The sequence below is a fragment of the Adiantum capillus-veneris genome, chromosome 24, assembly GCF_014529385.1.
Source record: "Adiantum capillus-veneris isolate H3 chromosome 24, ASM1452938v2, whole genome shotgun sequence".
In the NCBI taxonomy this organism is placed as follows: domain Eukaryota; kingdom Viridiplantae; phylum Streptophyta; class Polypodiopsida; order Polypodiales; family Pteridaceae; genus Adiantum; species Adiantum capillus-veneris.
This window is the reverse complement of record NC_140954.1, coordinates 99,914,843-99,942,053: the sequence shown is the minus strand read 5'-3', so window position 1 is coordinate 99,942,053 and position 27,211 is coordinate 99,914,843. Positions and strand designations below refer to the sequence as shown.

At 43.7% G+C, this 27,211-nt stretch overlaps 1 protein-coding gene across 2 annotated transcripts in view; it reads right to left on the bottom strand.

The window, feature by feature from the left end:
- The window catches only part of LOC147426854 (chaperone protein dnaJ 15-like), an 81,066-nt gene that overhangs the window by 25,238 nt on the left and 28,617 nt on the right, over positions 1–27,211 (bottom strand). For both annotated transcript variants that reach the window (XM_086498010.1, XM_086498009.1), the window contains exons 2-7: positions 1,987–2,110; positions 1,820–1,902; positions 1,339–1,450; positions 1,150–1,254; positions 546–596; positions 370–459 (exon numbers count right to left, since the gene is read on the bottom strand). In XM_086498010.1, the coding sequence (XP_086354136.1) occupies positions 370–459; positions 546–596; positions 1,150–1,254; positions 1,339–1,450; positions 1,820–1,902; positions 1,987–2,110 (565 nt within the window). The remainder of the gene's footprint in view (positions 1–369; positions 460–545; positions 597–1,149; positions 1,255–1,338; positions 1,451–1,819; positions 1,903–1,986; positions 2,111–27,211) is intronic.

The following is a 27,211-nucleotide window of genomic DNA, read 5'->3' as shown; positions in this document are numbered from 1 at the left end:
CTTGTGCTCTTCCCCCTTCCCCGCACGCACCGCACCACGCACGCACACACTCATCAATTATACCCCTCCACCGTGGTTTATCCTGGCATTCATCTCAGTATGCCACCTTGATGTACGTAATAGCCCATTCATGGTTTTTCAGTTTTGTACTTCCTCTTGGTGACTGGCTCGGAGGAGCTTCCCAAGGGACCCATAGTACTTAGTAAAATAGCTCTGTTTCCTTTCAAAAAAGGAGAAGAGCACACGTGCACTCAAATATAGAATTCTGTTGCCAGTCAACATGAATGTTTTATGCTGGCTATGCAAGCACCCACACAACCAAGCCTAGATGCATGTGAGTTTATAGCAAAAGTGTGAAGTCCAACTGACCGCATTCACTGTTGTATCCAATCGATAGACTTGAAAGTGAAGAAAGTACATTCCTGCAGTAGTTATGCTTCCAGTCTTTACACTGTCCTCCTGCATGCAACAATGAAAATTAAGATATGTAGCTGGACTGCTGCTTAAACTTTGAAGTGTATCCCTTACTTATATGCAGTATTTACCTGCAAGGAGAGCTCCAAACCCCCACTTTCTTCCTGGTCAAAGTACAAAAGCTGGTACAAACAGAAGTCAGCTTATCAGAGATGGAACCTTCCCACATGGGTGAAAGGAGAAACATTTCATATCAATCCAGGCAAAAAACAGATGACAGGATTGTTGCGTGTGAAAGTTGTGCCTCACAGCTTTGCAAACTACTGCGAACAGATGGCATCAAGAACAGGCCTTCAGAATACTTTGTTAGCCTGAAAAAGTATGGTCAAGCATTCTTAAAGCTAGGACAGATAAGCTTGAAGGCAAAAGTATCAACCGAGAGTTGATAATTCCCATACCATCTGAGCACCTAATGTCTTGTGACACAAAAGACTTATTAAATGTTTCGGGGAAGGTTTAGAAATATGGTCACTAACAACTACGTGTCTACGGCACAAGCCTGCACATCCCTAGGCCTCCCACAAGGTGACCTGAAGAGCCCTAAGTTGAAAAGCAGCACTACTCAAAACCCTCAGATGCAAGCTGAAAGGCCATGCGAAAAGGGTGGCCAGCTCAGAACAAAAAACTTGATGGCATGCATTAATATGAAGCAGGAGAAGATGTTGGTAAAACTACCTTGAATTTGCTTTGAGCTGTGGACGTGACGCGCACAACAATTCCAGCCTCAGCCTGGGTGTCTGAAATGCATACTCCATAGAAGTGAGCCCCTTGTTTCTCCACCTGCCATCAATGAATTTGTAGCAACAGCCATGGAATACATATAGCTGAGGTAACCTTACAAAGAAAAAGGATCAGCATGATTACCCTGTCATGAACTGAGCGACCCAATGGCAATGGCCGTATAGTCACTGTGCCATTTATTGCTTCCTCCAAGACCATAGCCGAAATTGTCGTCTTAATTGGCACTCCAAGTTTACTTCATCCAAAAATATAGCAAAAGGATTTCGAAGGTGTTACATTCCAAAAAAAGCTAACTGACCTTTCTATAGCATGCAGTTTGCCAGATAGAGATCATGGATAGAAGCTGCAACAAGCACCCCAGAATGCTTGCAGAATAAGAGAGGCAAGGGTTTGTGATAAGGGGGATGTAGAAAAAAGGAGTAGAAAGACAGAAAAAGAGGAGAAAGGGGGGGAATACACAAGAACACAACTTCAAAGGTGGGAGTTTAGACTGCAAATGGTCAGAGCTTTGTTAGGTGTTGGCAGCACCCTAAAGCAAGTCAATAATTTGCAAGAAAGATGTTTTAAAAAATCTCTTAAACCTTACAAAAATGCATAAGTGTACCTGAAGAGTGCTGCAAACATTGTGTTTACAGTACCCAAATTTGAAAGATCTAATTCCATGTCAAAGCCTTCATTGGCTACTCCCTGCACATTTTTTCAGTCCATAAATGTTTTCAAACTCAACAAACAACAGAGCAGTAATCAATGATTAAGCATCTTAAATATTACCTGAAAGCCTGCTAAATCATATTGTTTGCGTTTCTCTGGATCAGAGAGGATGCCATATGAGTAAGCCACTTCCTTGAATAAATCCGCTGCCTCTGGATTATTTGCATTTTTGTCAGGATGATACCTACATATAATGGTGTGAAATATTAACACATCATTAAATGCAAGAGTTACAAAGGTTTGCAATAAATGGATTGTGTAACATAAAAAAAACTGGCTTTCAGATAATTGATTCAAAGATTGGTGTGCCAATTTCAAGATTCAACTTTTTAATTATTTGATCACTCTGCTTCAGCCTCCGCCACCTTCGCCACTTCGTCCATCAGCTTCCCTCTCCACAAGTGATGATTGCCTCTTACGGTTTTGATAGCTTGCCTTCCTCTGCTGATGCCCGATGCGGCTTCATATACAGTTCTGCTAAGGTTGCCTTTCTAGAGCTAGGGGTGATGGCGCTTTTACGAAAACCTACTACTCTCGAGTTTTATTTCCTAACCATAATGATCTTTGCTTGCCGCAAACGTGTCGTCAGAGCTATCCCCACTGTATGCTTCAACCTAGGCAGCCCGCAACTTGCTTGCTTTTAGTGATCCCCATATGGTGCAGAATCAAATCATTAGGACAGGAGTTTCTTTTCCATCCATGGGTACTTCTGTTTTGTTTGGTTTTCCTTTTATTATTTTTCTTGTTTGGGTTTTCTATTGTCTGTTTTGGCATGTTTCTTCTTTGCTTCAATGTGCCTGCACGTTGTGGGGAGAGTGGAGCTTCATTTTAAGTGAGCACTTTTTGAGCCTGTATTTAGTGGGATTTCTTTTTTGGGGTGGGGGTGGGAGTGGGGGGGGAAATGATGAGATCGGTCTTGTCAGGTATGGTTCTTCATTTGTTTTTGGTTTTTAGAGTTTTTGTTGTTTTCGGTTTTTGGTTTCTTTTTTGTCTACTTTTTTGTTGGGGTGTGTTTGGGTCAGAGCCCTACTCTCTCTACCAGGTTTTATGCTGATGGTATTCTTTTGGTGGGCCATGGAGATTCCTCTATTGTCTTCCTAGAGTTTCCTCCCCAACTTTAGATTATGAAAGCCAGCTTCAGCAAGTGGATTGTCTTCTTCAATGGTTGAGACGACCTTGACAGCACTGGGCCCAAAGACCGATGCCCCTTTCGCTATCTCTTTCTTGATTGATCTCAAATAGTACATTTGCGAAGGGTCTCCTTCTCCGTGATGCTCCCAAGATAATCTATGAAAGAGGGAACCCTGGCGCCAAAAACTGTCGAAAGAGGCGCCAATCTTTGGGGCCTCTCTCTCTCTCTCTCTCTCTCTCTCTCTCTCTCTGGAAACAGTCAGGGCTGTATATTACTGAGTACAATATAATCCCCAACGGATGCCAAAATAGCCTATCACGTGAGGTGTACAAGCTGAATGTAAGGATGAGAGCCACTATAGTGACAACTCGACTAGAACAATCTCATGGTGGGCGGTGTGATGAGTGGAGGAGAAACCACCGAGGAGGGGCATAATGCCACGTAATCTGGCCACCTATAAGTGTGAAGAAGAGTGTGGATCGGGCCCAACGCCGAAGGAAGGCAAATCGGCGAGCCTCGGCTGCTCGAGATGTACCTGAGGAAGAATCCCACTGCCAAATCAGGGTGTGAATGATGTCCAGCCAAATGGCAGTGAGGGTATCCTGAAGTAACTGTGGAGCTGCACTTGGAATGTGAAGACAACGAGCTCTCCAAACATTCCATAGTGTAATACTAGTGATGACTGAAAAAACTTCATCACGTGTCTGAGAATCCCCCTGCCGAGCAATCTGTGGTAGCATAGCCAAAGTCCCTCGCCGATAACCAGTCGAGGTAAGCATAAAGGTTGGATCTGTGTCTGAGCCCTCGTAGAAAAGATGCGGGCCAGGCATCGGCATCAACCATGAGACAGATCCCCAAGTGAGAAATCCATGCTGAACACCCGCTCTGCTAAGTAAAAAGCAAACTGCAAGCCACACTACATAGGAAGTTGAGCATGACCAAAGACAGTGTGCAGGTGACTCAAGTAGTCGCAAAGAACAGCGAGTACATAACGGATCATGACCCATAGTAGCTAGCCAAGTCCCAACTGGAAGTCCTGCATGTGCAATCATCCACTTGAAAAAAGAAATACGACGAGCCGCATGTAAATCCCAGATGGCGGACCAAAACTGCTGTAGATAGGCATGGGAGAGACCTGAATGTAACCAGAAACGCATACGAGTGGGCTACTCTGGTTGCTGTCTCATCAATGCTAACCTTCCAATCCTGACAGTGTACTCATAGAATGATACAGGTGCACCGGTGGGGTCAGAGTGAGGCCAACGCCACTCTCCTAGGTCCCAATAAAGCTGAGATAGGGCACGACCCTCCCACACCCAAAGCCTCCAAAGTGCAGCATCAGCGGATGCGAAACGGGGGTCAACACAACGACGCTTCCCGCGAGAGCCAACTACTCGTATGGCCTCCCATCGAGCGCCGGGGGAGACAAGGTGCGGAGAGGTGGCATCATATGTCAATCTAGCATGAATCCCCTGAGAGTAGTCAGTATCAACTATGAACAACATGGTGTCTAAACAAACCAATAAGAGAGTGCTTTGAGCAAAGAGGCTTTCTCGGCCAAAATCGGGAGGCATCTGAACTGTGCCTCGCATGACTGCATCCCACTGTGAAGGAACGGCGGAATCAATCTCAAGCAGTCTGTCTGTCACCCCGCGACCAATGTCATAATGTTCTGCCACAAAATCTGCATCCAGCATACGTCTCATGAAACAACCGCATAGAGGCAGCAGGGCCAGTGTCCCAAGGAGCCAAATCAATGTGAGTCCTCTCTCCAAGCTGACGGGGTGGATTAACCGAAGAATCAAGAACTGCAACATTCCAAATGAGAGGCTGGCGCTCAATCTCCTCACGACATGAGGGAGGTGAGCGTATGATAGCCCGTCGCATGGAAACCCAAATCTGAAGGAGCGATCGGATTAAGGGTGAGAGGGCGGTGGTGGACAAGGGGGCATCCGTAAAGAGAAAACGATACCCTGTATGCCAAGTATGACCATCTCTAGTGCCGAGGCGTGGAGTCACTGTGCAAAGAGCGGCCTGAAGAAGCATCTTCCAAGGTTCTTGGCCGGGAAAAAGACCCCAAACAATAAGCTTGGTAAGAAGGGCGCGGCTCTGTAACTCTGGATCAATAATGCCAAGGCCTCCCTCTGACCTAGGACGAATAATCGTGGACCAGCGAACTCGAGCACGAGTATCAGTAGTCCCATCTGTGCCACTCCATAAAAAGTTCCGCACTAGTCGGCGGAGCTGAGCTATCACACCAGAATGTAGCATCCAACAAGAGGCCGTATACCATACTGTAGCCAGAATGACCTGGTTGGCGACCAATGCACTGCCAGCCAACGACAGATGACGTGAAGACCAATGGCATAGCTTCCTGCGAATAGACTGTAGTACGGGTGCAAACTGCTGCTGTGAGGAAACATCAAATCCAACCTAAAAGCCCAGATATCTGCATGTCTGACCTGGCTGCAGCCATGTGAAACCATCAGCTACCCCCCAAGTAGGTATGTCATCACTGCCAACCAGTAACCCATAGGATTTATGCCAGTTAATGCGTGCACCACTGGCAATGCAAAAAACCTCTAGGGCCTCCCGCATGGCATCCAGAGCAGCTAGCAAATAGCGCAACATTAGCATAGTGTCATCAGCAAACTCCTGATCGATAAGGTCCGGAGCTGTAGGTACTGGCATTGTCAAGCCACGAAATACATGACTCTGAGCACGAAGAAAGTCGGACATAGTCTCTCTCTCTCTCTCTCTCTCTCTCTCTCTCTCTCTCTCTCTCTCTCTCTCTCTCTCTCTCTCGCGTGGGTGTCACACTGTTTTTAGGGTTTCATCACTTTTTCGTTGCTGTTTTTAGGGTTTCAAAATTGCTTTCTAGCTGTTTTTAGGGTTTCGTCACTGTTTTTTTGTTGTTTCCAAGATTTCGAGACTGTTTTTTACTGTTTTGCCACTGTTTACTGCTTTTAGGGTTTTGTAATCAGTTTTTGCTGTTTTTTAAGATTTCAAATCTACGTTTTGTTGTTTTTTAAGGTTTCACAGGCGTTTCCTGCCATTTTTTAGGGTTTCTTGTATAGATTTGTTGTTTTAGAGTCTCTCTCTCTCTCTCTCGTGCATTCGGGTTGTGGTTATTACTTCTCCGCCTGGACTCAACCGAGCCAGAGCGTCGAGCTATACCCGCATCGCCAATGGAGGCCATGAGCGCTTCGCCAGTGGAGGCCATGAACGTTTCGCCAGTATGTAAGCCCCATACGAAGGCAACCTTTGTGCTTACAAACAAGCGGATAACACAAATGGAAAGGGAGATGAAAGAATGGAAAGCAGAGACGGAGGGATGGTGGAAAGAGAAGGCCAACCTTCTTCAATGTTCCTCAACAAAGGCGTGCAATGGAAGAAGGAGAAAGAGGAATTGCACGCAGAGCTACAAGCGCTTAAGGCGGATTCACAAGCACTTAGAGAAGAGGTCACAACCCTCAAGCGAGAGCTTGCGGATAGAGTAAGCAGTGGACTGGAAGAAGGGGAATTTCAGCCCTTGGTGATAGAGGAGATCAGGTCACCAAGGAGCAGGTACGGATGATCACAGAGGAGGAGATACAGAAGGTTGTAAAGACGTCTTCGTGGGTGGATGTGATCACGAAGACGCAGAAGAAGGCACATGAGGCCGAGAAATGGATAGAAGTCGCTAAGAAAGGGAAAGGGAAAGAAACCACATCCGTCCCCACTCCTACAATCATCAACATGACTCTAGAAGAAGAGCAGCGAAGGAAAACTAGAGCCTTGCATATAAGAGTAACCGGTCTAAAAGACCAACATGATGTGGAAGGGGAAGTCGAAGAACTTCTCCGCATGATGGGTAGTGAGGCTACTCATACAAAGGCATGGAGGGTAGGGAAGAAGACACAAGGCAATGGGGAGACTTAAAAAGGGAGAGCTTTAATCATCCGTTTCCCATCCATGGAGGCAAAGAAGGACTTCTTGAAGAAGCGCCCTACACTAAAGAAAACGGGCATATTCCTTGGAGATGACCTCATATCGCATGACCCACGCATCAGAGTTGTAACATTTAATGGCCTAAAATCTTATGTGTAGCGGAAATTAGCATGAACATAGTGGGCATTTCATTAGAATAGATTCCTAATGAGAATTACAAGAGTGCTTGGGTGGAGAGAGCAACAAAAAGCATAACACCTAGTTAGATAGCATCGACAATACTTTCAAAAGAGAGAGCAATTAAGCTATTGACAACAGTTGAGGACCGGATTTGCATGGAGCCGGTCCCCCCTCCAAAAGGCTTTGTATTATGGTTTCTCCCATCAAGAGAGACATTGTACAATACAATTCTTTGTGTTCCTTCAAGACTAGCTAGTGCAATGAAGATGGAAGCTTCATACACCAAGCAAAACACTTAATCAAACACAACTTGAATTATCCCCGTTCTCAGACCCAAGACCTCACACACCTTCGAAGATGGTGAGAGCTAGCAGGGTATGAGAGTAGATTGAGAGGAAAAAGAAGTATCTTACGAGAAAGATGTACATCTCCTCACATAATCACTCATATTAGCATAGCTTAGCTTAGTAATTAGCTTGGTAGAGAAGATGAGCATGCATTGAAGCTTGGCTCTTGGTTGGATTTGCATCCACATGCCAAGAGAGTGTTGATGTAGGCTTCTATCTCACAAGCTTGGAGTAGGTGATGAGCTCTCCATTAAAGCTTGGGAGGAGATAGACTATTCTTCCTTTCACACATGGTCAAGTGTGAGTGTGAGTGTGTGTGTGTCAATGCCCAGCAAAAATCAGCCCCCTCCCTCTCTTGGGCGAGCCCTAGCTGCTAAATAGGTCTGGCTTTTGCCTCATTGGACCTCCCCAGGTCAAGCCAATAGGAATTAAGCAGCATAAGTGATAGCCTTTAGACATGTGTCCCCCTTTCCCCTTTTGTGAGAGCTTTAGATAATTAAATAATTAAACAAAACTCTCATTGGACCCCTTTGTCTCCTGGCCAATAGGAATCAGGCAAGCCATGGGGCTCCTGAATGCTCATTGGACCCTTTGGGAGACTGCCCAATAGTCTTCTAGGAGACTTATTTCTCATTGGTTTCTTTTATTAAATGTTTTTAAATTAATTAAACTACATTTACTCTAGCTTAATTCTCATCGGTCCACTTCAAGGGTCTTCCAATAGGAATTGGGCACACCTTGTGGGCATCTGGCCTAGGGAGCTGACATGTGTCCCTCATTCCCTTTGTGTAAAGGGAGCCTGTGTGTGTGTGTGTGGCTTTCTCTCTCATCCCCTAGCTTTGGGGCTCGCCCCCTCCCATGTAGGGATGTGCAAAGACTTTTAGGGCACACACAAAGCATCCAATTTTCCCTAGGGTTGACCTTTGGACTCAACCTTTGAATTTTGGAACCTTAGCATTTTGGAAGTCTTAATGGGCTGGACCTTAGGGTCTTTTTGGCCCATTGTTTCACATGGCTCTTTTGCAGATGGCCCCCCCTTTGGATCCCTATTTTCCCTCTTTTGGATCCCTAACTGTGGCCGGTCTGCTAGCTTAACCAATATTCTAGCTTTTTTCTCCCTTGGCACTTCCCCACATTAAATGATCAGTTTAATATGAGAAAATCATTTAGGAGAATTAGATATTGATTATTATGACATTACCTCTCTCTTGAAATCATAGTCGTCCTCGACTATGGTGTAGAGAAGATAAAGCATATGCATGAGTCCTTTTCTTAGCGGGTAGAGGATCCCTATGTTACCCTACGACATCATTCCATAATGGATGACTAGTCCATTTGGCGCTTGAGAGCCTGAGGCTGCCGCAAGCATGTCTGCACATTAGTCCTATCAATCTTCCATAGTAGAGTGACAAGCTCTACTTGGTGTTTGGGAGACGTCGTCTCCGCAAACTTGATCTAAGCATGCATACTACTTCATTTTTGTGCACAAATAAAGAAAAAGAGAGTCTTATAAGACAAAAATTTTTGTTCATTTTTAACATTTTGTACATTTGCTTACTCTTGGGAAGCATTGTAAGCATTGACAAGGTTTAGGTTATCCTTTAATTGTATGCCTTGCATCCATCTAGCATCTTCAAAAGGATAATTCTTAAACTTAATAAGATATCGTCGGATAGTCTTACCGCCTCTTAATACCTTGTCTTCATGTCGGAGAATGGACTCGGGCTGCAGCACCTCCTCGTGGTCCTCGATCTCCGGTGGGTCTTCAATAGTTGGTTCTTGAGGTGGCTCTCCTCTGTAAGGCTTTAATAGGCTCACATGAAAAGCATTGTGTATGAGCCAATGATTGGGCAACTTAAGTTGATAGGCCATCTTATTGATTGGCCTAAGAATCTGGAAGGGACCATAATACCTTTTTGCTAGTTTAGCATAGTACTTTTGGTGGCCCGTAGGATTCTTGCCCGTCGTGTGCCTTAATCGAGCCTTGGGAAATTTTAACAAGACCCAATCGTTTTCTTTAAAGGCTTGGGCTCTTCTGTGCTTGTCAGCAGCAGCCTTTTGCCTTTGCTGTGAGATAGAGATAGCATCCTTAATCTTTTGGAAAGATTCTTGTAGGTCTCGGATATACTCATCTGCAGCGAAGATCTTCCCATGTACCTTAAGTAGCAAGGGACTTTTTGATCTTCCCTCAATTACCTCGAAAGGTGCTTTTCCTGTGGAAGTATGTACAGTGTTATTGTAAGCATACTCTACTAAGGGTAAGTACTTCTCCCATTGGAATCTTTGATCTACTTCCGTTACATAGGCTTTTAGTAGATCAAGAATGGTTAGATTAGCTATTTCACTTTGGCCATCAGTTTGTGGATGATAGGCCGAAGAGAAGTTTAGCCTTGTTCCTAAATTCTCAAAGAGACCCTTCCAGAAATTACTGGTCATTCTAGGATCTCTATCCGACACTATGGACATTGGCAAGCCATGGTACTTGAAAATTTGTGAAATGAAGAGGGTTGCCATTTGATGGGCTTTGATAGTCTTTTTGACAGGTATAAAATGAGCTTGTTTACTGAACCTGTCTACTATCGTCCATATTCCCGTATTCCCATGGATAGACTTAGGCAATCCAAAGATAAAATCCATGGATATGCTCTCCCAAGGTGAATTAGGGATTGGCAAGGGTTGAAGTAATCCAAGTTGCTTCCCTCTATCAAATTTTGTCTTTTGACATACCACACATTTGGAAACATACTCGTGTATGTTCACTTTCATGGTAGGCCAATAGAAATATGTTTCAATTCCCTTTAGGGTAGACTGAATCCCTCTATGCCCCGCATATGGGGGAGCATGAGATTCATACATTACTTTCTCACGTAGTGAGTTAGTAACGCATAGTCTATTGCCATAGAGAAGACAACCATCTTGTAAAGTAAATGGTTCTTCTTTCTTCCCTAATGCAAGGGCTGAAATCACATCTCTAAAATCGGGATCAATAGCATACTCATCTATCATTGAAGATAGATCATTGTGAGTTGCTATGGAAACCGCATTCACTCTCGGTCGTCTTGAGAGTGCATCGGCTACTTGATTATGCTTGCCAGCAATGTGAGCAATATGAAAATGAAATTGCGAAAGGAAATTTGCCCACCTCATTTGTTTGTCGGAGAGCTTGGTCTGCGTCATGAAGTACTTAAGACTTTGGTGATCCGTTCGCAGAATGAAAGGAGTCCCCAATAAATAGTGCTTCCATGAGTCTAAGGCATGTAGAACTGCAAGGAGTTCTTTTTCGTATATGCCTAGAGCTTGCTCAACAGGGTCGAGCCTTCGACTCTCATAGCCTATGGCGTGCCCTTCTTGGAGCAAAACAGCCCCAAGGCAATCACCACAAGCATCACATTGGACCTCAAATGGTTTTGAGAGATCCGGTAGTGTAAGCACAGGTTGAGAGATAAGCTTTTCTTTAAGCTTTTCGAAAGCATTGTTCTCCTTAGCAGACCACGTATACCTAACATTTTTCTTTGTTAGGTCATGTAATGGTCCCGCAATTTGTGAGAACTTTTCTATGAAGCGTCTATAGTATGCACACATACCTATAAAGCTTCTTAGTTCATGAAGATTCCTTGGTTTAGGCCATCCTTTTATTACCTCTAACTTGGATGGATCCATTTGGATTCCATCTTGAGAGATAATGTGACCTAAATATTGAATCTCTTGCAAGAAAAATTCACTTTTCTTTCGATTAACATAAAGTTTATTCTCTCTTAAAACTTGAAATATTACCTGGAGGTGCTGCTTGTGTTCCTCCAATGAATTAGAGTAGATGATAATATCATCAAAGAACACTCCAGTGAAGGTTCGATGAGGCCTGAACAGCTTCTCCATCAAGCGGTTGAATGTGGCTGGTGCATTAGTCAAGCCAAAAGGCATGACAATGTATTCGTAAAGACCAAATGTAGTACGAAATGCGGTCTTTACAATGTCTTGATCAACTATCCTTATTTGATGATAGCCACTTTTTAGGTCAATCCTACTGAAGTAGGTCGATCCTTGTAGCTTATCAAATAGGTCTTCTACCCGTGGAACGGGAAACCTATTTTTGATAGTGATCCTATTTAGTGCTCTATAGTCGACACACATACGATATGTGCCGTCTTTCTTTTGCACTAATAGCACAGGTGAGCAAAATGGAGATGAGCTAGGCCTAACCATGCCCTTCTCAACTAACTCATGCACTTGCCGCATAATCTCCTCTTGTTGAGCTTGAGAAACTCTATAAGGAGGTTTGTTAGGCGGTGAACTTCCTGGAAGAAGTTCAATTGCATGGTCGTCATTACCTCGTTTAGGAGGTAGCTCACAAGGGATATCGTCAATAAAGACATCGTGAAACCCCTTGAGAAAATTGGATAACTCTAATTCCTTTTGGTTGCTTTTATTTTCTTTTGCTAAAGCATTAGGTTCATTTTGAGAATCTTTAACAAAAATCATGTACACGGAAATAGAGCTCTTTATTGACTTGTTGAAAGCTGGTGTATGTACAATGGGGATGGTGTTACCCATCTCCCTAGCATCTATATACATGTCCTTTTCCTTGAACTTAAAGGAGATTCTCCTTTCAGGAAATTTAACATGGGCAGCCAGGCGGTCAAACCATGGTGCCCCTAGGATTACATCCTCATGCTTGAGAGGAGAGATAAAGAAGTCCTCTTTGTCCACATAGCCTTGGACATGAAGCCTCAATTTCCCGATTAAGGGAGTGACTGAAGCTTCTTGCCCCTTGAAGGCACTGTCTGCGGGTAGGATATCTCCCATCTCGTAGGATTGTATGCCTAGCTTGGTGGCTAACTCCATAGATATGAAATTGTGAGTAGAACCAGGGTCAAAGAGAATAAAAGCATCATGTTCTCTTACCTTTCCCCAAGCATGGCATAGAGGAGATCCTTTGTGGTGAGCTTGATGAATCTCCTCCTCTTGGATTTCAACCAAAGAAGCTCTAGGAGGATCTTGGCGGTTGTTCTTTTGGGGACAAGCGCGGTACGCATGCCCTTGTTCACCGCACTTGAAACACCGGTTATCTTTACGATAACGCTCAAGCTCTTCAGGAGAGAGTTTATTCTTTCCTTTGTAAACTCCCTTCTCTTTAGCTTTGTTGGAATTGCCCTTAGGAGACTTTTGGACATTGTCCTTCCCCTTAGGTTCATTGGAACCCTTGTTTTCCGGGGGCTTATTATTTCTTTTACCCCCCGTTTGGAAATTGATTCGCGAGGCCACCATAGTATGGTGTATTACCGCCGATATGGTACGTGGCCTTTGGGAGTTGACATACTCCGCCATTTCTTCGGTTAAGCCCGCACAAAATTGTTGCTTTTGCTCTCCAAAATCCAACTTTTTGAAGACAGTGGCTTTGAGTTGTAGGTCCCAAAACTTGTCTACATATTTGTGGATGGATTCATTTGGAGAGAGCTTTAAGCTTCGCCATTCGGTGAGTACTTTGTCTTTGGCATCGGTGGCCAAAAACTGCTTCATAATGGAAGCTCTTAAAGCCTTCCATGTTCGTGGAGCTTCACCGTTGGCTCGTAGGCTAGACCACCATTGTCTGGCGGACTTTTGAAAGTGCATAGCTACATGGCGTAGCTTAGAGGACTCCGTGAAGCCCTCATCTCCAAACGCCGCATCGAATTGCTGGATAAAGGCCAAAACTTTGTCTGTAGCACCGAAGGTGCCATCATAGGTAAGGAAAGAGATGCTCTTCCCTCCCTCTTTGAATTTCTTCAGCTTGGACGACCTCTTCCATGCGGCATAGGATTTCCTATGGCCTCTTCTTTTTGATGGTTCAAAAGTTGCACCATCACTTTCTTCAGAAGATGAAGAATTTGAAGAAGGTGGAGAAGAGGGTGACCTCTTTCTCGCATTTTTCTTGTCTTGATCTTTGTTGTCTTCACCATAGCTTTCATAAGAGGAAGAGGATGAAGAAGATGGAGAAGAGGGTGTCCTCTTTCTCGCCTTTTTCTTCTCTTGCTTTTTATCATCCCTCTTTGAATTATGGCGTGGAGAAGAGTATGATGGTCTTCTCCGCTTTGGTGGTGATGGAGAGCGTTTAGCCCGCCGTCTTCGTGGAGCCATCTCCGCCGAGGTGGCGGGAGACTCGCTTCTTTCTCGTTCCTTCGGTGGAGGCTCTTGAGTTCTCCTTTGGGAAGGAGATGCATCATCAAGAAGTAAGTTCTTGAGTCCTTCATATGGATTCTCTTCTTCTTCCCGAATCGGAGAGAGACCTCTTTTGGTAGTCTCACAAGGAGGCTTCCTAGGTGTTCTCTCGTCATGGTGATGAGCTTGGAGAATCCCCTGAGCACGGAGCTACCGTTGCACTTCACTTTGGAGAGATGGATTGCCCATGGCTTGTTGAAGCCTAGAAACAAGATAGTTAACAAGCATTGAAGCATCATTAGTAGCTTGCTCATGAGCAAAATCAAAGTTATCAACATTAATTTCACTCTCTTTACTATTGTCAGCCATTCTAACAACTTTTAGGTGTAAACTTTTTAGGTGTACTTTGGCACTTCAAGCCCTAGTTGCTACTCCTCTTTACCCCTTTAGAAAAAGCACTCAAGCTACTGTACCCGCGGCTCGAATACCATTAATTGCAAGGAATAGAAGAGAGGGTCTTTCGACACCAAGACAGCACCGGCTCCTGTCAAGCTTCTAATAGCTCAATAGTGGTTAAGCCATAGGCAAGCCCCGTAGGACTCCACTATTAAGACCATAGCTCTCGACGGTGATGCCCCGTTAACTGCACAAAGGCAGGCGCACTGCAAGGCTGAAAAATCCCTATTCTACTTACTCACAGGCAATTAATAATACCAACCATTTCTAGCTAGCTTGAGGACCTCCCTTCTTGAGCAAGAAAAGAGAAACCTTGAGCTCTGATACCAATGTAACATTTAATGGCCTAAAATCTTATGTGTAGCGGAAATTAGCATGAACATAGTGGGCATTTCATTAGAATAGATTCCTAATGAGAATTACAAGAGTGCTTGGGTGGAGAGAGCAACAAAAAGCATAACACCTAGTTAGATAGCATCGACAATACTTTCAAAAGAGAGAGCAATTAAGCTATTGACAACAGTTGAGGACCGGATTTGCATGGAGCCGGTCCCCCCTCCAAAAGGCTTTGTATTATGGTTTCTCCCATCAAGAGAGACATTGTACAATACAATTCTTTGTGTTCCTTCAAGACTAGCTAGTGCAATGAAGATGGAAGCTTCATACACCAAGCAAAACACTTAATCAAACACAACTTGAATTATCCCCGTTCTCAGACCCAAGACCTCACACACCTTCGAAGATGGTGAGAGCTAGCAGGGTATGAGAGTAGATTGAGAGGAAAAAGAAGTATCTTACGAGAAAGATGTACATCTCCTCACATAATCACTCATATTAGCATAGCTTAGCTTAGTAATTAGCTTGGTAGAGAAGATGAGCATGCATTGAAGCTTGGCTCTTGGTTGGATTTGCATCCACATGCCAAGAGAGTGTTGATGTAGGCTTCTATCTCACAAGCTTGGAGTAGGTGATGAGCTCTCCATTAAAGCTTGGGAGGAGATAGACTATTCTTCCTTTCACACATGGTCAAGTGTGAGTGTGAGTGTGTGTGTGTCAATGCCCAGCAAAAATCAGCCCCCTCCCTCTCTTGGGCGAGCCCTAGCTGCTAAATAGGTCTGGCTTTTGCCTCATTGGACCTCCCCAGGTCAAGCCAATAGGAATTAAGCAGCATAAGTGATAGCCTTTAGACATGTGTCCCCCTTTCCCCTTTTGTGAGAGCTTTAGATAATTAAATAATTAAACAAAACTCTCATTGGACCCCTTTGTCTCCTGGCCAATAGGAATCAGGCAAGCCATGGGGCTCCTGAATGCTCATTGGACCCTTTGGGAGACTGCCCAATAGTCTTCTAGGAGACTTATTTCTCATTGGTTTCTTTTATTAAATGTTTTTAAATTAATTAAACTACATTTACTCTAGCTTAATTCTCATCGGTCCACTTCAAGGGTCTTCCAATAGGAATTGGGCACACCTTGTGGGCATCTGGCCTAGGGAGCTGACATGTGTCCCTCATTCCCTTTGTGTAAAGGGAGCCTGTGTGTGTGTGTGTGGCTTTCTCTCTCATCCCCTAGCTTTGGGGCTCGCCCCCTCCCATGTAGGGATGTGCAAAGACTTTTAGGGCACACACAAAGCATCCAATTTTCCCTAGGGTTGACCTTTGGACTCAACCTTTGAATTTTGGAACCTTAGCATTTTGGAAGTCTTAATGGGCTGGACCTTAGGGTCTTTTTGGCCCATTGTTTCACATGGCTCTTTTGCAGATGGCCCCCCCTTTGGATCCCTATTTTCCCTCTTTTGGATCCTTAACTGTGGCCGGTCTGCTAGCGTAACCAATATTCTAGCTTTTTTCTCCCTTGGCACTTCCCCACATTAAATGATCAGTTTAATATGAGAAAATCATTTAGGAGAATTAGATATTGATTATTATGACATTACCTCTCTCTTGAAATCATAGTCGTCCTCGACTATGGTGTAGAGAAGATAAAGCATATGCATGAGTCCTTTTCTTAGCGGGTAGAGGATCCCTATGTTACCCTACGACATCATTCCATAATGGATGACTAGTCCATTTGGCGCTTGAGAGCCTGAGGCTGCCGCAAGCATGTCTGCACATTAGTCCTATCAATCTTCCATAGTAGAGTGACAAGCTCTACTTGGTGTTTGGGAGACGTCGTCTCCGCAAACTTGATCTAAGCATGCATACTACTTCATTTTTGTGCACAAATAAAGAAAAAGAGAGTCTTATAAGACAAAAATTTTTGTTCATTTTTAACATTTTGTACATTTGCTTACTCTTGGGAAGCATTGTAAGCATTGACAAGGTTTAGGTTATCCTTTAATTGTATGCCTTGCATCCATCTAGCATCTTCAAAAGGATAATTCTTAAACTTAATAAGATATCGTCGGATAGTCTTACCGCCTCTTAATACCTTGTCTTCATGTCGGAGAATGGACTCGGGCTGCAGCACCTCCTCGTGGTCCTCGATCTCCGGTGGGTCTTCAATAGTTGGTTCTTGAGGTGGCTCTCCTCTGTAAGGCTTTAATAGGCTCACATGAAAAGCATTGTGTATGAGCCAATGATTGGGCAACTTAAGTTGATAGGCCATCTTATTGATTGGCCTAAGAATCTGGAAGGGACCATAATACCTTTTTGCTAGTTTAGCATAGTACTTTTGGTGGCCCGTAGGATTCTTGCCCGTCGTGTGCCTTAATCGAGCCTTGGGAAATTTTAACAAGACCCAATCGTTTTCTTTAAAGGCTTGGGCTCTTCTGTGCTTGTCAGCAGCAGCCTTTTGCCTTTGCTGTGAGATAGAGATAGCATCCTTAATCTTTTGGAAAGATTCTTGTAGGTCTCGGATATACTCATCTGCAGCGAAGATCTTCCCATGTACCTTAAGTAGCAAGGGACTTTTTGATCTTCCCTCAATTACCTCGAAAGGTGCTTTTCCTGTGGAAGTATGTACAGTGTTATTGTAAGCATACTCTACTAAGGGTAAGTACTTCTCCCATTGGAATCTTTGATCTACTTCCGTTACATAGGCTTTTAGTAGATCAAGAATGGTTAGATTAGCTATTTCACTTTGGCCATCAGTTTGTGGATGATAGGCCGAAGAGAAGTTTAGCCTTGTTCCTAAATTCTCAAAGAGACCCTTCCAGAAATTACTGGTCATTCTAGGATCTCTATCCGACACTATGGACATTGGCAAGCCATGGTACTTGAAAATTTGTGAAATGAAGAGGGTTGCCATTTGATGGGCTTTGATAGTCTTTTTGACAGGTATAAAATGAGCTTGTTTACTGAACCTGTCTACTATCGTCCATATTCCCGTATTCCCATGGATAGACTTAGGCAATCCAAAGATAAAATCCATGGATATGCTCTCCCAAGGTGAATTAGGGATTGGCAAGGGTTGAAGTAATCCAAGTTGCTTCCCTCTATCAAATTTTGTCTTTTGACATACCACACATTTGGAAACATACTCGTGTATGTTCACTTTCATGGTAGGCCAATAGAAATATGTTTCAATTCCCTTTAGGGTAGACTGAATCCCTCTATGCCCCGCATATGGGGGAGCATGAGATTCATACATTACTTTCTCACGTAGTGAGTTAGTAACGCATAGTCTATTGCCATAGAGAAGACAACCATCTTGTAAAGTAAATGGTTCTTCTTTCTTCCCTAATGCAAGGGCTGAAATCACATCTCTAAAATCGGGATCAATAGCATACTCATCTATCATTGAAGATAGATCATTGTGAGTTGCTATGGAAACCGCATTCACTCTCGGTCGTCTTGAGAGTGCATCGGCTACTTGATTATGCTTGCCAGCAATGTGAGCAATATGAAAATGAAATTGCGAAAGGAAATTTGCCCACCTCATTTGTTTGTCGGAGAGCTTGGTCTGCGTCATGAAGTACTTAAGACTTTGGTGATCCGTTCGCAGAATGAAAGGAGTCCCCAATAAATAGTGCTTCCATGAGTCTAAGGCATGTAGAACTGCAAGGAGTTCTTTTTCGTATATGCCTAGAGCTTGCTCAACAGGGTCGAGCCTTCGACTCTCATAGCCTATGGCGTGCCCTTCTTGGAGCAAAACAGCCCCAAGGCAATCACCACAAGCATCACATTGGACCTCAAATGGTTTTGAGAGATCCGGTAGTGTAAGCACAGGTTGAGAGATAAGCTTTTCTTTAAGCTTTTCGAAAGCATTGTTCTCCTTAGCAGACCACGTATACCTAACATTTTTCTTTGTTAGGTCATGTAATGGTCCCGCAATTTGTGAGAACTTTTCTATGAAGCGTCTATAGTATGCACACATACCTATAAAGCTTCTTAGTTCATGAAGATTCCTTGGTTTAGGCCATCCTTTTATTACCTCTAACTTGGATGGATCCATTTGGATTCCATCTTGAGAGATAATGTGACCTAAATATTGAATCTCTTGCAAGAAAAATTCACTTTTCTTTCGATTAACATAAAGTTTATTCTCTCTTAAAACTTGAAATATTACCTGGAGGTGCTGCTTGTGTTCCTCCAATGAATTAGAGTAGATGATAATATCATCAAAGAACACTCCAGTGAAGGTTCGATGAGGCCTGAACAGCTTCTCCATCAAGCGGTTGAATGTGGCTGGTGCATTAGTCAAGCCAAAAGGCATGACAATGTATTCGTAAAGACCAAATGTAGTACGAAATGCGGTCTTTACAATGTCTTGATCAACTATCCTTATTTGATGATAGCCACTTTTTAGGTCAATCCTACTGAAGTAGGTCGATCCTTGTAGCTTATCAAATAGGTCTTCTACCCGTGGAACGGGAAACCTATTTTTGATAGTGATCCTATTTAGTGCTCTATAGTCGACACACATACGATATGTGCCGTCTTTCTTTTGCACTAATAGCACAGGTGAGCAAAATGGAGATGAGCTAGGCCTAACCATGCCCTTCTCAACTAACTCATGCACTTGCCGCATAATCTCCTCTTGTTGAGCTTGAGAAACTCTATAAGGAGGTTTGTTAGGCGGTGAACTTCCTGGAAGAAGTTCAATTGCATGGTCGTCATTACCTCGTTTAGGAGGTAGCTCACAAGGGATATCGTCAATAAAGACATCGTGAAACCCCTTGAGAAAATTGGATAACTCTAATTCCTTTTGGTTGCTTTTATTTTCTTTTGCTAAAGCATTAGGTTCATTTTGAGAATCTTTAACAAAAATCATGTACACGGAAATAGAGCTCTTTATTGACTTGTTGAAAGCTGGTGTATGTACAATGGGGATGGTGTTACCCATCTCCCTAGCATCTATATACATGTCCTTTTCCTTGAACTTAAAGGAGATTCTCCTTTCAGGAAATTTAACATGGGCAGCCAGGCGGTCAAACCATGGTGCCCCTAGGATTACATCCTCATGCTTGAGAGGAGAGATAAAGAAGTCCTCTTTGTCCACATAGCCTTGGACATGAAGCCTCAATTTCCCGATTAAGGGAGTGACTGAAGCTTCTTGCCCCTTGAAGGCACTGTCTGCGGGTAGGATATCTCCCATCTCGTAGGATTGTATGCCTAGCTTGGTGGCTAACTCCATAGATATGAAATTGTGAGTAGAACCAGGGTCAAAGAGAATAAAAGCATCATGTTCTCTTACCTTTCCCCAAGCATGGCATAGAGGAGATCCTTTGTGGTGAGCTTGATGAATCTCCTCCTCTTGGATTTCAACCAAAGAAGCTCTAGGAGGATCTTGGCGGTTGTTCTTTTGGGGACAAGCGCGGTACGCATGCCCTTGTTCACCGCACTTGAAACACCGGTTATCTTTACGATAACGCTCAAGCTCTTCAGGAGAGAGTTTATTCTTTCCTTTGTAAACTCCCTTCTCTTTAGCTTTGTTGGAATTGCCCTTAGGAGACTTTTGGACATTGTCCTTCCCCTTAGGTTCATTGGAACCCTTGTTTTCCGGGGGCTTATTATTTCTTTTACCCCCCGTTTGGAAATTGATTCGCGAGGCCACCATAGTATGGTGTATTACCGCCGATATGGTACGTGGCCTTTGGGAGTTGACATACTCCGCCATTTCTTCGGTTAAGCCCGCACAAAATTGTTGCTTTTGCTCTCCAAAATCCAACTTTTTGAAGACAGTGGCTTTGAGTTGTAGGTCCCAAAACTTGTCTACATATTTGTGGATGGATTCATTTGGAGAGAGCTTTAAGCTTCGCCATTCGGTGAGTACTTTGTCTTTGGCATCGGTGGCCAAAAACTGCTTCATAATGGAAGCTCTTAAAGCCTTCCATGTTCGTGGAGCTTCACCGTTGGCTCGTAGGCTAGACCACCATTGTCTGGCGGACTTTTGAAAGTGCATAGCTACATGGCGTAGCTTAGAGGACTCCGTGAAGCCCTCATCTCCAAACGCCGCATCGAATTGCTGGATAAAGGCCAAAACTTTGTCTGTAGCACCGAAGGTGCCATCATAGGTAAGGAAAGAGATGCTCTTCCCTCCCTCTTTGAATTTCTTCAGCTTGGACGACCTCTTCCATGCGGCATAGGATTTCCTATGGCCTCTTCTTTTTGATGGTTCAAAAGTTGCACCATCACTTTCTTCAGAAGATGAAGAATTTGAAGAAGGTGGAGAAGAGGGTGACCTCTTTCTCGCATTTTTCTTGTCTTGATCTTTGTTGTCTTCACCATAGCTTTCATAAGAGGAAGAGGATGAAGAAGATGGAGAAGAGGGTGTCCTCTTTCTCGCCTTTTTCTTCTCTTGCTTTTTATCATCCCTCTTTGAATTATGGCATGGAGAAGAGTATGATGGTCTTCTCCGCTTTGGTGGTGATGGAGAGCGTTTAGCCCGCCGTCTTCGTGGAGCCATCTCCGCCGAGGTGGCGGGAGACTCGCTTCTTTCTCGTTCCTTCGGTGGAGGCTCTTGAGTTCTCCTTTGGGAAGGAGATGCATCATCAAGAAGTAAGTTCTTGAGTCCTTCATATGGATTCTCTTCTTCTTCCCGAATCGGAGAGAGACCTCTTTTGGTAGTCTCACAAGGAGGCTTCCTAGGTGTTCTCTCGTCATGGTGATGAGCTTGGAGAATCCCCTGAGCACGGAGCTACCGTTGCACTTCACTTTGGAGAGATGGATTGCCCATGGCTTGTTGAAGCCTAGAAACAAGATAGTTAACAAGCATTGAAGCATCATTAGTAGCTTGCTCATGAGCAAAATCAAAGTTATCAACATTAATTTCACTCTCTTTACTATTGTCAGCCATTCTAACAACTTTTAGGTGTAAACTTTTTAGGTGTACTTTGGCACTTCAAGCCCTAGTTGCTACTCCTCTTTACCCCTTTAGAAAAAGCACTCAAGCTACTGTACCCGCGGCTCGAATACCATTAATTGCAAGGAATAGAAGAGAGGGTCTTTCGACACCAAGACAGCACCGGCTCCTGTCAAGCTTCTAATAGCTCAATAGTGGTTAAGCCATAGGCAAGCCCCGTAGGACTCCACTATTAAGACCATAGCTCTCGACGGTGATGCCCCGTTAACTGCACAAAGGCAGGCGCACTGCAAGGCTGAAAAATCCCTATTCTACTTACTCACAGGCAATTAATAATACCAACCATTTCTAGCTAGCTTGAGGACCTCCCTTCTTGAGCAAGAAAAGAGAAACCTTGAGCTCTGATACCAATGTAACATTTAATGGCCTAAAATCTTATGTGTAGCGGAAATTAGCATGAACATAGTGGGCATTTCATTAGAATAGATTCCTAATGAGAATTACAAGAGTGCTTGGGTGGAGAGAGCAACAAAAAGCATAACACCTAGTTAGATAGCATCGACAATACTTTCAAAAGAGAGAGCAATTAAGCTATTGACAACAGTTGAGGACCGGATTTGCATGGAGCCGGTCCCCCCTCCAAAAGGCTTTGTATTATGGTTTCTCCCATCAAGAGAGACATTGTACAATACAATTCTTTGTGTTCCTTCAAGACTAGCTAGTGCAATGAAGATGGAAGCTTCATACACCAAGCAAAACACTTAATCAAACACAACTTGAATTATCCCCGTTCTCAGACCCAAGACCTCACACACCTTCGAAGATGGTGAGAGCTAGCAGGGTATGAGAGTAGATTGAGAGGAAAAAGAAGTATCTTACGAGAAAGATGTACATCTCCTCACATAATCACTCATATTAGCATAGCTTAGCTTAGTAATTAGCTTGGTAGAGAAGATGAGCATGCATTGAAGCTTGGCTCTTGGTTGGATTTGCATCCACATGCCAAGAGAGTGTTGATGTAGGCTTCTATCTCACAAGCTTGGAGTAGGTGATGAGCTCTCCATTAAAGCTTGGGAGGAGATAGACTATTCTTCCTTTCACACATGGTCAAGTGTGAGTGTGAGTGTGTGTGTGTCAATGCCCAGCAAAAATCAGCCCCCTCCCTCTCTTGGGCGAGCCCTAGCTGCTAAATAGGTCTGGCTTTTGCCTCATTGGACCTCCCCAGGTCAAGCCAATAGGAATTAAGCAGCATAAGTGATAGCCTTTAGACATGTGTCCCCCTTTCCCCTTTTGTGAGAGCTTTAGATAATTAAATAATTAAACAAAACTCTCATTGGACCCCTTTGTCTCCTGGCCAATAGGAATCAGGCAAGCCATGGGGCTCCTGAATGCTCATTGGACCCTTTGGGAGACTGCCCAATAGTCTTCTAGGAGACTTATTTCTCATTGGTTTCTTTTATTAAATGTTTTTAAATTAATTAAACTACATTTACTCTAGCTTAATTCTCATCGGTCCACTTCAAGGGTCTTCCAATAGGAATTGGGCACACCTTGTGGGCATCTGGCCTAGGGAGCTGACATGTGTCCCTCATTCCCTTTGTGTAAAGGGAGCCTGTGTGTGTGTGTGTGGCTTTCTCTCTCATCCCCTAGCTTTGGGGCTCGCCCCCTCCCATGTAGGGATGTGCAAAGACTTTTAGGGCACACACAAAGCATCCAATTTTCCCTAGGGTTGACCTTTGGACTCAACCTTTGAATTTTGGAACCTTAGCATTTTGGAAGTCTTAATGGGCTGGACCTTAGGGTCTTTTTGGCCCATTGTTTCACATGGCTCTTTTGCAGATGGCCCCCCCTTTGGATCCCTATTTTCCCTCTTTTGGATCCCTAACTGTGGCCGGTCTGCTAGCTTAACCAATATTCTAGCTTTTTTCTCCCTTGGCACTTCCCCACATTAAATGATCAGTTTAATATGAGAAAATCATTTAGGAGAATTAGATATTGATTATTATGACAAGAGTGGGCCGGCGAAGAGTCCTTTCCAGGATTCCAGTCGCTATTGGCGGTCTCCCTCGACGCCATAGAGTTCGGTACCAGTACCTCACTTTCAAAAGGAGTGGATGTCACCTGCACATCTAACCCTGTGTACGTGGACAAGCTACTTCATGACATGGGTTCAATTAGCCTAGCTTAGGAAGTGTTCTGGCACCTTTGTGAGTCTGTTCGCAGAACGTGCATGTCCAGGCACTTAGAGTAGATGCATATCCTCTGGTTGCACACAGCATGATCATCAGCAGTACCATCATAATCCATCAGGAGCATTTTACAATGCAAAAAACCTATTTTCCATATTTTAGTCATTTTTCACTTATTATTAATAAGTGACTTTGTTGGAAAACTGGGTAGAGCAATTTTGCTAAGTTAATATATAAGAAAACTGGCAGTCACTTAGTAGAGGCAGAAGAAACCAAGAGAGCACAAGCAGAATCTGCAGTAGGCTCTCTAGATTTCTCCTCAACAAGAACCTCAGCAAGACCAACGTTTTTTCATCAAGTACCATCGCTGTCGCCGCCAAGATTTCCTCTGGATTCAGCGTTTGCAAACCAACCTTCACCGTGTTTGCAGATCAGCCTTAACCAACGTTTTTGGACAGCTTGCTTCAACGTTTTCAACAGCATTTTCAGCAGTTTTATCCAACGTTTTCAGCAGATAAGGACAGCTAGATACAGCAGCGTTTTACATAGCTTTAAACCAGTGTTTTCCAACATGGTGAACCAACGTTTTCAACAGGCTTATCTAGCGTTTTTCCTAGCAGAAGACTCCAGTGTTTTCAGCCCAGATAGAGCATCATCTGCAACCCTGAAGTTAGCGTTTTCAGCCAGCCGTCGTCCTCGTCGTCGCCGTCGTCTCCAACCTAGTACCTCATTGCTTCATAGCATCAAGAACTTGCATCAGCACCTTGTATCAAATTTGTGCAATCAATAGCATAGACTTCTCTCGCCATTGAGAGAGGGGCCCTTGGAGGAGGGTTTGACAACTTTCTGGTGTCGTATTCTTCTCTCCCTATCTCTCAGTCTCACCACCTTCACTCACAGTGTTTACCCACTTTGTTTGTGATCATATGCACTCTCTCACTAAAGGAACGGAAGACTCTCCCTTCCGTAAGTAAAAGGAACCCTTGAGCACAATTTGGAGCACTCATCTTGAGCAAAGTTCAACATTCACTTCCGCTGCACTTTACAGCATTTTTGGAACAGTACCATCCCTTTAGCCTCGTATAAGTGTTGGGTTAAAGGCTTAAATAACCCCTTTTTGTACATTTTTATACTTTGTCCAACAAGTGTTGAGTTAAAGGCTTAAATAACCCCTTTTTGTACATTTTTATACTTTGTCCAAGTTCATATTGAACCTGGACACATTTTTTAAAGGTCACTTATAATAAAAGCGGGAAAACCCAAAACTCGCTTATTGAATTTCCCCAAAAACGTGAGCTCTCTCTCTCTCCCTCTTCGTTCTGCTAGCGCTTCCCTTCTGCAACACAGTGCCTCCGCTTCAAGCCTCAAGGCCTGCACATCTTTGCGTGCTCTATCACTTGCACACACCGCCGCGCACTCATCAACTGGTATCAGAGTCAGATTAGGATTTTGCGCAGGTGGCTGGACAGCAGGCAAAAGGCTTCTCTCGCGTCAAATTTCTGCTTTCATCGCGAAGCCCCTTGCTTACGATGTCACCTAGGGTGATTAGGGTTCCCAAAACAGCCTAAAACATGCTGAAATTATGTCCAAACAGGTAAAAACCAGAAAATTACAGGTCAAAACAGCAAAACGCAGGTGTTCTAAATTGATTCCCATGAATGCCCCTTGCTTTTCCCACTCAAAACAGGTCCATTTGATGCAAATTGATGTGCAAAAACAGTAAATTTGCAGAAAATTCAGAATTGAACTGTTTTTATGTACACAAATTGAGGTTTATGTATGAGTTTTGTGAGTTTATGCAAGTACGCATTGGGGATACTTGTTAATTGCTGAAATTTTCAGCACATTGTATGCAACGTGCGGTATATTGTGATCATTGGAAATTTTCAGATTTTGTGTAGACACTTTCTGTTGCATTTTTATCCGTGCAAATGGCCTCTTCTTCCTCGTCGTCTGATGCCAAGAGCTTGATGGAAATCAAGCGATTTGACGGTACTTCGACCTATAGCAAGACAAGATACAGGGGATTTTGTTCCTCAACGATTGTGAGGACGCCCTTTTGGCCGTAAAGCTTGTGGATATGCCGGATGAGGATTGGGCCAAGCTCAACAAGAGGGCAAAGGCCTGTATCAAAATGGTTGTGACCGATGACATTCTGGTGGACATAAAGGGCTTGGACAGTGCACATGCAATTTGGCATAAGTTGAAGGCTACTTATGAGAATGCCACCCCTGTGAATCAGGTGCATTTGATGCGCAAACTGGTGAACATGATGCTTGACAAAGCAAAGTCAGCTTCTGAGCACTTAAGTGCTTTCACAAGTGTTATGAGTCAGCTACAGGATACTGGGCTTCAACCTTTTGATGACAAGTTGAAAGCCATATTTTTGTTGATGACTTTGCCTGACTCTTGGGAAACGCTTGTGGTTTCTTTGAGTAATAGCCCCAACCTCACATATGATGGAGTGCGAGGCTCCATCTTAAATGAGGAAATTAGACGCAAGTCTAGTGGTGGGGAAGATGGCAGTTCTGCTTACAATGCGAGAGGCAAAAGTCAGAAGCAAAATACAGGTACCAAGACTCAAAACAGGAGCAAAAGCAAGTCTAGGGATAAGGATGTGACTTGTTATCAGTGTGGCAGAAAAGGCCATAAGAAGCCAGATTGCAGGTATTTCAACAAAGAGCAGGAAAGAAAGAAGGAACCACAGAAGAAGAAGAAGACAGAGGATAAGAAAGGAGAAAAATCAGCAAGTACCTCCTCCAAGGATTCGGAGACTGTCAATGTATCCTCTACTGTGGTTATCACAGAGTTATCCGACAGTGAGGAGATCTTGGTTGCAGCTTCATGCCCCTCAGATTTTGTTGTAGCAAATGCAGAAGACATGCTTATCTCACGTAGAGATGTCATTGATGCATTACTAAGTGCAAATGATGGCCTTACACAGTCTTGGATAGTAGATTTGGGTGCCTCATTTCATGTGACTCCATTTGTGGAGTGTTTTGCTTCTTATCATGCAGGCAAGTATGGCAAGGTTTACCTTGGGGATAACCATGCTTGTGACATTGAAGGAATGGGCACTGTGCGCTTGGCATTAAACAATGGCCAAGAGTTTATGATTAAAGATGTAAGGTATGTACCAAGCATCAAGAAGAGTCTATTGTCTGTTGGCCAGATGGATGCACAGGGTTATACGACCATTTTTGTTGGGGGTTCATGGAAGTTGCTTAAGGGATCAATGCTCATTGTCAAGGGATGCAAGAGTGATACATTGTACTATTTACATGGCAAAGCTTTGCCTGGAAAGTTTCTTGCAGTGGCCGAAGTTGCTTCTCATTTGGAGTTGTGGCACAAAAGACTTGGCCATATGAGCCAGAAGGGACTTGATGTGCTCTCCTCTTTAAAGAGGGTTGATGTAAAGGGCACCAAGTTAAATTTTTGTAATGACTGTTTGTATGGTAAACAAAAGAAGTCTTCTTATTATTCTGGTGTCTCGCGCAAAGCTAATGCTCTTGATTTAATTCACTCCGATGTATGTTCAATGCCTGTTAAGTCTTTTGGTGGTGCATTATACTTTGTTACATTCATTGATGATTTCACTAGGAAAGGCTGGGCATATTTGTTAAAGAATAAGAGTGAGACATTTAATGCATTTAAGAGGTTTCATGCTTTTGTGA